At 35.5% G+C, this 13,002-nt stretch overlaps 3 protein-coding genes across 3 annotated transcripts; 1 reads left to right on the top strand and 2 right to left on the bottom strand.

Moving 5' to 3' along the window:
• Nucleotides 1-220: 220 nt before the first annotated feature.
• On the bottom strand, nt 221-2,602 carry LOC147476461 (beta-amyrin 28-monooxygenase-like). Its single transcript, XM_086584217.1, has 3 exons — nt 1,565-2,602; nt 946-1,133; nt 221-646 (listed from the first exon to the last, which is right to left on the bottom strand). Exons 1-3 carry the CDS (start codon nt 2,529-2,531, stop codon nt 335-337), a joined length of 1,467 nt encoding a protein of 488 aa, XP_086440343.1. The 5' UTR covers nt 2,532-2,602; the 3' UTR covers nt 221-334.
• A 1,986-nt stretch (nt 2,603-4,588) lies between these two features.
• On the top strand, nt 4,589-5,350 carry LOC147476460 (uncharacterized). Its single transcript, XM_086585739.1, has one exon. It carries the CDS (start codon nt 4,589-4,591, stop codon nt 5,348-5,350), a length of 762 nt encoding a protein of 253 aa, XP_086441865.1.
• A 7,034-nt stretch (nt 5,351-12,384) lies between these two features.
• On the bottom strand, nt 12,385-13,002 carry LOC147476459 (uncharacterized). The gene has a single exon (XM_086585738.1). The coding sequence runs from the start codon at nt 13,000-13,002 to the stop codon at nt 12,385-12,387; it is 618 nt and encodes a 205-aa protein (XP_086441864.1).

Here is a 13,002-nt window from a genome sequence, read left to right as displayed (position 1 = left end):
CTCTTCTCCATTAATTTTCCTTTTATTCTCGAGGGTTCCTATTTAATATCCGGAAGTCTAAGCCTGTGAGTGTATCCACCGTGTTTTGGTATATCTCTTGTGAAGCATTGAATTGGACATTTCTTGCACCATAACTTAATCAAGGTGTGTCCCCTGTTTGCATCTGTTGATTTTCTATGTTTAACCTTAATATTCACCTTACCGTTTAATGTCCGACATCTCCTTCATTCTAACTTTTGGATTAAAACAGAGAAGAAAACTGAGACAACAGCTTTACAAATTTATTGAAAAACAAAACATGTCTTCAGAATGAATGTACATATATAGTCATCGATCACTTCTCCAGATTGACAGAATGAGCTTGGAGTCGGATTGGAAGTCCTTTTTCTGGCACGGCAAGTGGTACAAAAATCGTTTTCTCGTTCGGAAGCACTTCTTCCCACCTAAACTTGGTGACAAGATTGTGGATGAAAACCAACATTTCTAACCAAGCATAGTCTATTCCAGGACACATACGTGGTCCTCCACCAAACGGTACAAATGTGTACGGAGCTGGACCTTTTCCTTCAAACCTTGAAGGATCAAAATTTTCAGGCTCTGGAAAGTATTTTGCATTTTTGTGTGTTGAATTTGTGCTCCAGAATATCTGTAGAAAAATAATTACTCCATTACATACAACTTTCTATAAATCTAGTAAACTACTTTTCAAAAATAAATTTAGGAATAATATGGGGTGTCAATGTAGCCTGAGAAAGCATTTCATCCAATCAAACTCCCGCCAAATGTCACAAGTATTTGCAATAAGTTTACTTTTAGTAAAATTAATTTGTAGATCAATAATGTCTTTCTTAAAACCCAAGTACCAGAATTAATTGGTAATACAAGAATTGAGGGCCAAACCCACCCAAAAAAAGAGAAAAGAAAAAAAGAAAGAACATTCAGTACCTTCCACCCTTTTGGAATTGAAAACCCTGCGTAAGTAAAGTCGGTTATTGCTTCTCTAAATGCTCCTTGAGAGGGAGGCGTGATTCTCATCACTTCACATGCAACATTTCGTGAATACCTCATCTTTTTAATGTCTTCCCAGTTTAGCAGTTCTCCCTCTTTTTTGGACTTCAAGATCTCCATTTGTTCTATAATGAAGCATACATTAGATACATTTGAAGTCCTAATGATTCCAATCATAGAATAATGTCGAATTCATGCATGCCCAAGCCCAACCAAAAGCTTACTTTAACCCGTTAGGCAGGGGATTAATATTTAAATGCTCATGGACAAATATCTTCAGTCTGCAGTCACTTTCATAGTATGCTATCTCAATATTTAGTGACTTTTAAACGATATATCTTTTCCATTTACTGTTCACTCATTATATATTAATCAAAGAAGTTTGTCGAGATGGAATAGGAAATAAAGGGAGAAAGTGAAACATGAGAATAAAATCACTTGATCGAAAGCTCTTACGATGCTGATGCTTAAATAAAAAAATTAAGTTCAGCTAGTCAGCAAGACATATGTTAATGATTGATATAAGAAAGAAATAGCAACGGAGAGATGGACTTACCCTTTAAGACTTCATTGTAGATGTGAGGAAATTTTGCAAGATACTTAACAACAAAAGTAAGGGCAGTACTGGCAGTATCATGACCTCCAACAATCAAACCAAGTATTTTATCTGCTATGTCCCGTTCCTCCATTGGCTGCTCATCCTCAAAGGTTGTTAACAACATATGTGACAATATATCCTTCTTAGGCGACGCCTTATTCTCAGCTAAATCCAACTTCCTCTGCCTTATTATCTCAAGAATATCTTTTCTTATAATGTTTGATGCTTTACCCGCTTTATTCATCGCTGTTCCAGGTAAATCAATCGGTATACACAGTATACCAGCTGCCAAAAGAGCGAAAGGATCAGCAAATTTAGCTAGTTGAACGGGATCCTCTATGCTCATGAATACCTTGCAAGCTATAGACATGGTGTAAGCTTTGGCTTGAGTGAAAGCCAGTACTTCCTTCTTGTCATCCCAGTGCTCTTTTAGGTGTTTTTTGGCAATGGAGTCCATTGTTGGAATATACTTTTGAAGTGGTTCTGGTTTAAGAAAGGCTGGAAGCATCTTACGCATTTTTTTGCTTTCTTCATTAGCTGAGGATTCTAATGAGAAAGGGAAGATCTTATTGACTGAACTAGGAAACCAAACAGTAACAAGTTTGTTCTCGTTCGAGAACAAGAACTTGTTCCCAGCTGGGCCACATAAAACTACCATGGACTCCCCTATTAACGAAGTTTTAAAGACTTCGGAGCCAAACTTTTCGGTCCTATCATTAATGAACTTTTCCGGAACACCTCTACGTCCATTGTTAAGGAACTCTAGACTTTCGCCGAGAATTGGCCATCCCATCTTACCTGGGGGAAACTTTAAGCCGTTAATAGATGATTCGGATTTATTTCTAGTGAGGAATAATATCAGAGGAAGTAGGGAAATGAAGAGTGATAGGAGTAGGAAGGGAATAGAAACGATAATGATCTCCATATGGTTAGTATGTCCATCTAGCTCAAGGGGACTATAAATAATAGGCGAAAGTAGAAATGTAGAATGGCCTTGGATTTATTCAAAATGCCCACCCCCCCTTAAATATCCTATCAGTATATCGCGGATATGTCACAAACTTTCTAGTTTCTGCAAATGAAATCGCTAATGCGGCCGAAGTTTCAAAGACAATCTCTGAATCTCAACAAATATCGTGAAACTTTGCAATATATCTAGGGCATTTAGTACTATGGATAAGAATATTGAGACGGCTACGATGATGTCAAAGGGGGCAAAAGGTATTTTCAGGCTGTGCCTACGGCGACAACATTTATCTATAGAACAAAATAAAATTTTTCAGAAAGCATTGAGTTGTGTTGTTGTATACTGTCTCTCTCAAACAAATAATTCGTGATGTCATCTTCAAACATAAAAGCAGTGCGTTATTCTGTGTAACTATTTTTTTTTTTTTTTTATATTTTTGTTCGCTGAGTCGTGCTACTGCACGTGAACTGATTTTTTTATTTGTTCCCAGTAATTATAAAATTGAAAATAAAGAATCTAAATCTTCGGCCATGATGTTGATTGGTGAAGAGGATAAGGAATTTTTTTTTCTGTTTTTTTCTTTCTTCCTCTCTTGATTTACTCAATGATTTTGTTTTTCACGAAGCAAACTGGGACTCTAGATTTTGTTTATGAAAATTTTGTTTTTTGTTTCATAAAATTTACAGCTTCTACTTAGGATGGGCTGTTGATAATTTGATATCAACGCCGTAAATTTCTTCGTAACTGAGGAACCAATGAAGAGCATTATAATTATTTTACCATACACAGTCCAGTATATATAAGTCAATCTAGACATCTAGTCTAGATACAGAGACGTTCTAGGGAACTCATCATCCACAATTTGGTAGGAGACCAATATCTAGTCAATCCGGATCAAAGTATAATCTTATTTGTTACAAACCTAAATTTAAATCAAATGATATTTTAGTGTTTACAACTAAGAGACACAACTAAATCAAATGATATTTTGCCAACCTTTTATTGAGAGAATAACTGCTAGAATTCAAGATTGGAAAGCTCGGTGCCTCTCACATGTTGGAAGACTTCAGCTCAGTCACTCTGTTCTCTCCTCCTTTCATATATACTGGGCTCGAACCTTTGTACTCCCTGTGACTATCCTTGAGCATGTCACTAAGTTATGCAATAAGTTCCTTTGGAATAGCCCTTCTATGGGTAACAAAATGCACCATGCAAGTAATTCTATAACTATTCTCACGAAAAAAGAAGGTGGCCTTGGAATCTTGAACCTGAAAATTTAGAATCAGGCTGCTTACTATTGCCTTATCTTCAAAGTTGTAACAAAGGGCGAAAGTTTATGGGTGCAATGGACATGGGCTCAACACATTAAGAATAAATTCTAGGAACATTTTAGAATCTCGAGTTACTGCTAGAAAATTCATTAGACACTCTATTACCAATGGAGATGATACCTTCCTATGGCATGACGTATGGTGCTCTGAGACCCCTCTCTTTGAAAATCTGGATGCAAAGAGCTTAATTCATCTCCCTGATGATTCAAGAGTTAGAACATTGATTTCTAATGGTGCTTGGAATGACATCGTGCTCCACTGCCGTCATCAACTCTCGAAAGCTTGATACTTGGCACTGAGATCAATAACTACCTTTCTCATGATATGGTAGTATGGACCCCAGACCATACAAGCAAGTTTTCTTCCAAATCTGCTTATAATGCGCTTAGGGCTCCAAGGGAGAGAGTGCGATGGTATAGTCTTGTATGGGGAAAGTATGTACTGCCTCGACATTCTTTTACAGCTTGGCAACTGTTTGCGAGCAACTTACCCGCTCAAGATAGACTTATACAAAAGAAGGTATTTCATACGTCAACATGTTGCTTTTGCAACAATGCCAGAGAGAACTCTTTTCACCTCTTCTTTGAGTGCAACTATACCAAACACATTTGGAGGAACGTGAATCAACTCCTAAGAATTAGGACTCATTCTCATAGCCCAAATAACGAATGGATTGAACTTCTTATGATCTACGGCAAGAAAACCTTGAGTGCTAAAATCATCAAAGTATTCACATGTGCCACTATTAGTCATGTGTGGCAAGAAAGAAATAATAGGCAATTCAACAACTCTGCTCAACCATGGAGGGCAGTCAAGAACAAGCTTATTAGTGAGATAGTCACATACCTCCAAGGTCAGATCACTTCAGTTCATGCCAGTATCCAAGACAGAATACTCATTGATCGCCTTGGTATTCTTATGGACTACATAACCAAGTTACCAACACAATGTATTTGGTTGAAGCCAGATGAAGGGGTTACCAAATTAAACACAGATGGATCTGTCACTGACACCAGTTGTGGTACGGGAGGAGTTGCTAGGAACTTTCAGGGAGAAGTTCTATTTGCATTTGCAGGTGCTAACGGAAGAAAATCAATTTTATTTCAAGAGTTGTCTGCCATTTTGCAAGGAATTCACAGTTGTTTAGTAATGAACCTCACTAAGATCCTAGTTGCCTCAGATTCTTTCGGGGCAATAAATATCTTACTGGGTAGGGAACCACCTCCATGGTATTGTCAGAATGTTGTCAATGCTATTAGCATTCTTACTAGGAGATGTACTAGTATCATCTTTAATCATGTTTTCAGGGAAACAAATCGGGTTGCAGACCATTTGCCTTCTTTTGAAACTGAACACACTTGTATGTACTTTGTACCTCCTCTAAGCTCTCTGCTTACCACTTATATTGAGGAGGACAAGAATGGAAACATCTATCTCAAATTCTAATGCAGGTCCCAAGGTATGCCTAACCCTAAAAACTTATTAAAAAAAAAAAACCTAAGAGACATTGTTGAAATGAGAACCGATGCTTTACATCTCTTCATTTTACATAAATGACTGATTACATTTTCCTTTACTCAAGAGAACACTAAACCTTAAGGCTCAAACCCATCTATAATAATAGAAACAAAGAAGTATGATAAATTAATATCCTTACATGAATTTTCTTTTCTTATATTGGAGCTTTTTTCACTTCAAATATATATGGTATGAAAGTCGAAGAAGACCATTATGACACTACTCTACTGCTTTGCTAATAGGGAATTACCACTAAGCATTGCAGAAACCAAGATATGCTCACAAATTTTCGAGTAGTTGTGATGGTGGTGTTGGCAAGGGAGCCAAATCGGATGATGGTAAAAAAGATAAAGTTTTGCCCCACACAATATCCCATGCTGCCTCTGAATGATCTCTACAAAACTGGAATGCCTCAAATCCACTTTCACATGGCCAGCTAAATAGGTAGACAATGTTGTATATCGTACCCCATAAATCCATCCCTAATATTATATCCCAAGCACTCATCTTAGGGTACTTGTGTAAGAGATTGCAAACTGGTTGAGCTGGGGAGGATGAAAAAATATATGCATTGATGTATTAGATGATTGTGTTTCAAGAGAGTAATTCATTGCATGAAAATCAATTTGCTAATAATCTGTAACCCAAAGTTGGTAATTGTTTCTCATTAACTAAAGCCTTGGAAATCAATTTTGAAGTCTTTATAGGCAACAAGATTCCTAAATCATAAAAACAGTCTCCAGCAAAGTTACTGAAGATCATAACATAGCCTTTTGGTACCTATAACATAGAAAATGACAATGCCTATAACATCTATGTGGATTCTAGATTCTAGCCATTATATTTTCCGTAACTTTGCTTGTATAAGTTCAATAAATTGCCTACTCTTGGAAAAAGTCCATCCAAGGCCTAAGGCAACCTTAAGCCCATCTGGTGTTCTCATTTTATGCAATCTCGTCAAATTCATTTTAACCTGCTTTGGTTTCATTCTTCCATATTCTAGATACAACAGATGGGGTTTTTAGTTGCGTACCTTTTTGCAACGCTAAACAATTGTTGCTAAAAGATATCAGTTGCCACGCCTTGTAGCGTTGCTAACTGTTTGTCGTTCTATCTGTCTTGGTCTTACTTGGATTTACTATTGCAGCGCTTAACGCGTGGCAAATGGTCTAATTATTATTTTATAAAAAATATTTTTAGAGAAAATTAACCTTTTTGCAACGCTTTTGCCGCTGCAACATTATAAGTAATCAACAGCAACGTCATGGTCATAACAATAAGTTTTTCTTCATACAGTAGATACTTTTGATTGATCTTTGCTGCCACAATCTTAGGGTCGCTAATGGAATATTCGTTTTTGTGGTTCTAAGTTTCAGTTTTTGGCGGGCCTCTTTTTTATTATTGGCTCCAAGTCTCCAACTAAAAAAATAAAAATTAGAAAACCTTAAAATTAGTTATCTTTGTCCCTTTCCAACCGCCCCCTTATCTTTTCATTTCCTCACTTAAAACTTCGCAAACTTCAATCCTCCACCTCTGCAAAGCTAATCCACCACCACAAAGCTAATTAAGGTAAGACATAAGCTAAATAGATCTCTCTCTCTCTCTCTTCTATTTTTCATGCTCCGTTAAAGTTCAATTTTTTATCGGTTTTTGTTTTTCGTTAATCCTCCACCACCATCGGCAAAGCTTCAACTTTGGTTTTGGGGTTTAAATGATTTTGGTTCAATATGTGTTTTTAGGTCGTTAACTGATTTTGGCATCGACAAGGCACCACTTTCTTTGTACTGATTCAAGTATATATTTTTGCATAGATTCAAATATTTTTTTCTTAGTTATATTCCATTAATTTGGAATTGAGGTGTACGGTATGGTAATATTTGTTCTTAATTAAATATGCTTGAGGTCCTCAAATCACAACCCACGCAAGCTCTTTGGTTCGATATTACAATGAAACAAAGGGTGTTCTCTTTTCATCTCATCTCTTTCACAACAAAGATTATTTTGCAGGTACTTCTAATTTGAAAGTTCTTTTATCGTATGGTTTGATATGGTTCCGATGTTATTAGATCAAGTATATTGAATATTTATTGTTTAGCTCATTGTTTTCACTGAAAATGACTTGTTGGTAGTTCTTGATCATTATTTAGCTTATAATGTCTTACTTGGTCTGAGTTGAGTAATGGCTTTTAATTAGCTTTTAATGTCTTACTTGGTCTATATTTCCCTAGCATTCTCGTTATTACTATTAAAGATATGTTAAAGATCTGTTATTGTTTTATGTGTTGGTTGCATTAGGGGCTACTATTACATTGAGTTGGTATTTATGGTTCTAAATGCTTAGTATTTTATTCTTTGGTGGCAAACATGTTTAGTTGCATAGATATGGTGGTAAGATCAAGTTCCACTGGATTTTGTGTGTTTACCAAGTTCAAGCACAAATACAACTTATAATACAATATTCATTTTAATGCAGAAAATTAGCTAGTAGAATTCAAATAATTGGCAAAAGCTCCCAACAAACCATTGTGGTGGTTCAAAGTCATTTCTACAATTCTTGGAGGACTTGGCGGTACTATTTTTTATTTACATAATATATATTAGGTTGGTGGTTGCTTTGGAGTTGTGTAATATTATTTAAAATAAATTATGTAGGAAGGACTAAGGTGCCCTATAAATGGATAGGTTATCGATATAGTTGACAGTGAATTTTAGGCATACAAGATTAAGCCCAATATTAGTTTATGCAGTTAGGAGCACCTTAGTACCCTTTTTTTGCCATGAAAATTAGGCTCCATTTGGCAACACTCAAATGAAAAGAACTTCACTAATTGATTTGTTGTGGTTGATGTTGAATATGCTAGAAAAGATAGATATATTTCCACCTTGAGTCCTTCGTAGTGACTACGGTAATGGATGCACCTTGAGTGTGTAGTGTGTACATTAGCTTGGTGGCCTGATGCTAGTGAAGTCAATCTGCCTTTTGTAGTTGAGCTTGTTTGCTTGACTTACTTGATGTTTAGCCTTTGGATTTCTTAATTTATTGTTTGGTTGCTGATAACTTCATGACGTACATGAGGTTTTCAATGGTTTGACATTGACTTGTTTAGTTCAAAATCTATTAGCTTTTGGTGATTTTTTTCTTCTTATTTGATTTGTACATTAATGAATGTGAGTTGTAACTTTGATAAGTTCATTATAAGCTATCTGCCATTTTTCTTCTTATTTGATTTGTACCTTAATGAATGTGAGTTGAAACTTTGATAAGTTCAGTATAAGCTATCTGCCATAGGCACCAATTGTGGCATATATGTTGTAGCGATACATTGGTACTTATGCATATGTTTTAGTTGGTAAAAATAATTTTACATGCATTGCCAACTTGAGTGGAAATTAGGTTTATTAATGTTTTGAATAAATTTACGTACGTGACTTTTTTTTTTTTACTTGTATCAAATTAGCCAATCCGTCGTCTGTGCAGTGGATTGAAGAAGAAATTTCGGGAGGGTGTTGCTTAAATTGGGATACTATATACACTATTTGTGGAATTTTAGTTTTGAATAATTTATCTAAATTTAGTTGATCAATATTAAGATTGTGAGACGATGTTTTTTCAAAGAATTATTATGTGGATTCTTTAAGATTTTTTGTAATGAATGATTTTAGTTAATGAAATACATTATATTACGATTTCTAGTGAATTGTTATGGGGTTATATATATATATATAAAGTGTATTGGGCAGGATTGTACAGGTACATGAATTACACCATTTTCCATGCTAAATGCATCGCCAATAAAGTAGGTGTTTTCATTTGGATTTTATACCGTTAACAACAATTTTGGTGTAGCTAAAAACTTTGATTGTACAGTGATGAAGTGTATGGTAGAGACATCTTTTGCCACACCTATCATGCGACTAAATGTTAAGACACCTTTTGCCACACCTAATGCGCAGCTAAATATTCATATTTCCTTCCAATAATGTAGCAAAAGGTTTGTCTTTTGTGACGCTTAGTAGTGCAACTAAAGGTGTAACTATTGCCACGCCATTGTCGTTAGTACAAGTTGTCTTTTGCGACGCCATGCGTTGCAAATAGTTTGAAATAAATTTACAATTAATTTATTTTCAAAGAACAAAGTAGCAACGACAGTAGTGTATTAACAACGCCAAATGGCATGGTAGCAAACTCGGATCTTTTGCAACGCCACTTTTGGCATTGCAGTTGAGTATTTGTGACCCACATTTTTTTAGCGGTGAAAAAATATAATACAATTTTAGGGAAATCATTTACAATGCGCCATCTTTATGCGATTAATATATCTCATTTTTGGAAAAGAGCATTTGCATCGCTTTAAGGCACTTGTTGCAACGGTGCATGGCGCTGCAATCATATTAGGGAACCAGTATTCACACCAAATTGAAGGAGAAGAAATGCTTAAATTGTAAGTTTAATCTTTGTATGAGATTAGTGCAATAACTACGGGCCTGCCTACCAAACTTTATGTAGGGAAAATTGTGGATATAACAAACTGAGGAAATGAATAAAAAGACGAGAAGAAAGAAACAAACCTGGAATGAGGCAATTGCATTTTTACTATCCATGAACTTTTTCTCCTACTCATTTCCCCAAATTTATCACCTTACTCTCAATGGCATGCATTGAATAAAGATTAGTGAAATAAAACCAAGAGAACAACATGATAGTATGGACGACATGTTGATTGTCTACATTGCATTACTTCAAACAACTTGCAACATGTATAGAGGTTGAATTAGATAGTTAACATTTTACTGGTAATTGCTCGACTGAACCCAGACGGAACACACGCAGATCAATTCGGAATGATCATATTAATAGAATGTCTAAACAATAATAAGCTTCAATAGCAAATCTCGCAAAGTAGTACTAAACCCAAACTTAATATATTGAACATATCATATGGACTGCCAAGTACCGCCAAGTACCAACCAAAATGGTCTTCCCTCATAGTACGTTAATTAAGTGGATTCAAATAACCAACAATAATATCATGAAAGTGAGAGCCAAAGCTCCAAAATATTTATATTTTGTTCTATATCATAGACGATCTCAATCCACAATCAACGTTAATAATTGCTTGTGTTTCTTACTTCTATCTTAAAAAATATATATTTCATCTTCTACTAAAAGCCATTCACATAGGTCATATATTTGCTAGATTGCCTTAAAATCGTCGAGACCATTCATCATCACAACTAGAAGGTACTTTTGGTATGTCATGCTTTTGGCTTTTGGTGGTCATAGTGTCATACCAATCTTCTTTTCAGTCACATAAGATGTAACATGGTTTATCATCAACACCATCATAAGGCACAGTTTAATCAAGGAAAAGATCAAACAGTGGGTCCACACATACTACTACCTTGTACTGACATGGTCTTTTGCTTGGAAGGAGCTATGCCAAAAAAAGAAAAGAGAAAAAAACAAATCTATATTACTTTAGGTGCTTCATTCAATTTAAAGGTGATCCATCAATTTTGTTGTGAAAAATATGATAGCTCATGTGCAACACACATGCACTATTGCTAGTGTAATGCAAAGCATCCTAATTAGATTGATAGATGTTTATGCACTACTTATATTACACGAACATGAAAGAGTGTCATACTTACAGAGGTCAATGATGCACGCACTCTATAAGATCCAGCTGATGTCTTTGCTTATAGTAGTTCATCCTAAAAATACACAAACCAACTCAGAACAATGTTTGACTTAAAACCAAAAATTGTAATCCCCTTGGCTAACAATGGAAAAACCAAATGAGGCATGGTGGTCATCTCGAAGTAACTTGTTCAGATTATATACATGAACTAAGGAATTAAGTGCAGAGAATCAACAATCTACTCGATACAATCTATGAAGTGAAACAATGAAAATTTTAATATAATGACCAAAACCATAATAGAAAAGCCACACATTCAAAAACCCTATCCATGGCACTCTGAAATTCAATTATGAGATCTCGTTGTTTGTTTTTTGGTGAAATTCCTCTTCTTACTTGTGCATAAATAAAATGATGACCAACTCAAGTTACAATGACTAACGACAAATAATTGTAAGAATCCAAGTGGATAAGCAGTTTTATTAAGAAAAAATTATTGTAAAAAAATCATACCTTGCAATATAGTAATTATGTGTGAAAGATTTTGCAAACAACGAATTCCATTTTTGCATGATTATTTGTATTGAGGTCAAAACTCGAAAAATAATGAATTGAAATAATTCTATTTTTAATAGAAACGAAAGGGAAAACCATACCTCTACAAGTTTGCAGGAGTTAGTCCAATCGATTCTGTTGCAACAAACCCAAAGCTAAACTATTACTACCTACCTATCAGTGAATTATTTTTTCACCATCACAATCTCCACGTACTGTCAAGCAATGGTTTTCTACTTAGACACAAAATAAATTGAACATCTAAACAAATCAATAAACGTGAAAGTAAATATTTCAATTTAAAAAATTGATTTAAAATTATCAATTTAGATAAACAAATAAATGAGGATATAGTACCTGGAATATATGAATTAGATTTAGCAATCTATCAATCGGAAAAAATATAAAAGCCTTGAGTTCAAGAAGCACCAATAGCGTATTGTAAGTGAATATATCTCGATCAATTCCTCTATTAGCCATCTCATTAAACAAATTCTTCCCTTGCTCTCACAACCCACCACGACTACAAATAGCAAAGATTCCTTATGAATATAAAATTTGGGATATTGAAATCCATCGAACATCTCTCGACACACAAAGGACTCAAATACAAAAAAAATGGTGCTTTGGTTTCGAATAAACAACATCAAGTTCAATCAAACTGGCTGCCAGCATCAATATTCCACCCCGATGCCTCCATCTCACTGGTCATTAACTTTTTTTTGGAAAAAGCTAGGGGTTAAGGGTACCCCAACCTTTATTTGATCATGATCTCAAGTACAACTTACCTTTTTCATCCTCTTTGACCAAAACATGTAGCCTTTGGTCTAAAGGGGGAATGAAATACAAAACACTTTCATCTTTAGAATTGCTAAGCTTAGATAAATAATCTGCAGCCTGGTTCCCTTCTCTGTAAACATGTTCAAAGTCCACCAATTCAAACTCTGTAATAATACGCCTGATCTGTGCTATGCTATTCCTCTCAATCCAAGGTGGCTCCTCCTTCAAGTTCAGTATTCGCACAACCCGCATAGAATCAGATTGTACATGTAGTCTCTTTATTCCCATCTGGGCAGCTCCTCGCAAGCCTTTCATGACTCCTAGCAGTTCCTGACGAAGCACTGAGGGAGATTTTGACGATCCAGTAAACCCAAAGAGGACCTTACCGTCTTGGTTTCTCATTAACCCACCATACCCTGCCTTGCTGAGCTTCAACGAACCATCTGTGTTCAGCACAGGTACCTGATCATTCGGCTTTGACCAGCACACCCAATGTTCCTCATCTTGCTTATAGTTACCTTCGATTCCTAGCCTTCGTAGCAATACCCGCAACTCATGGCTCTCCTTAACGGACTGCAGTGTTTTTCCAAGATACACTTTCAT

Source organism: Coptis chinensis, chromosome 9 (genome assembly GCF_015680905.1).
Source record: "Coptis chinensis isolate HL-2020 chromosome 9, ASM1568090v1, whole genome shotgun sequence".
Lineage (NCBI taxonomy): Eukaryota > Viridiplantae > Streptophyta > Magnoliopsida > Ranunculales > Ranunculaceae > Coptis > Coptis chinensis.
Note: the sequence above shows the minus strand (reverse complement) of the source record. Positions and strands in the feature narration are given on the sequence as shown.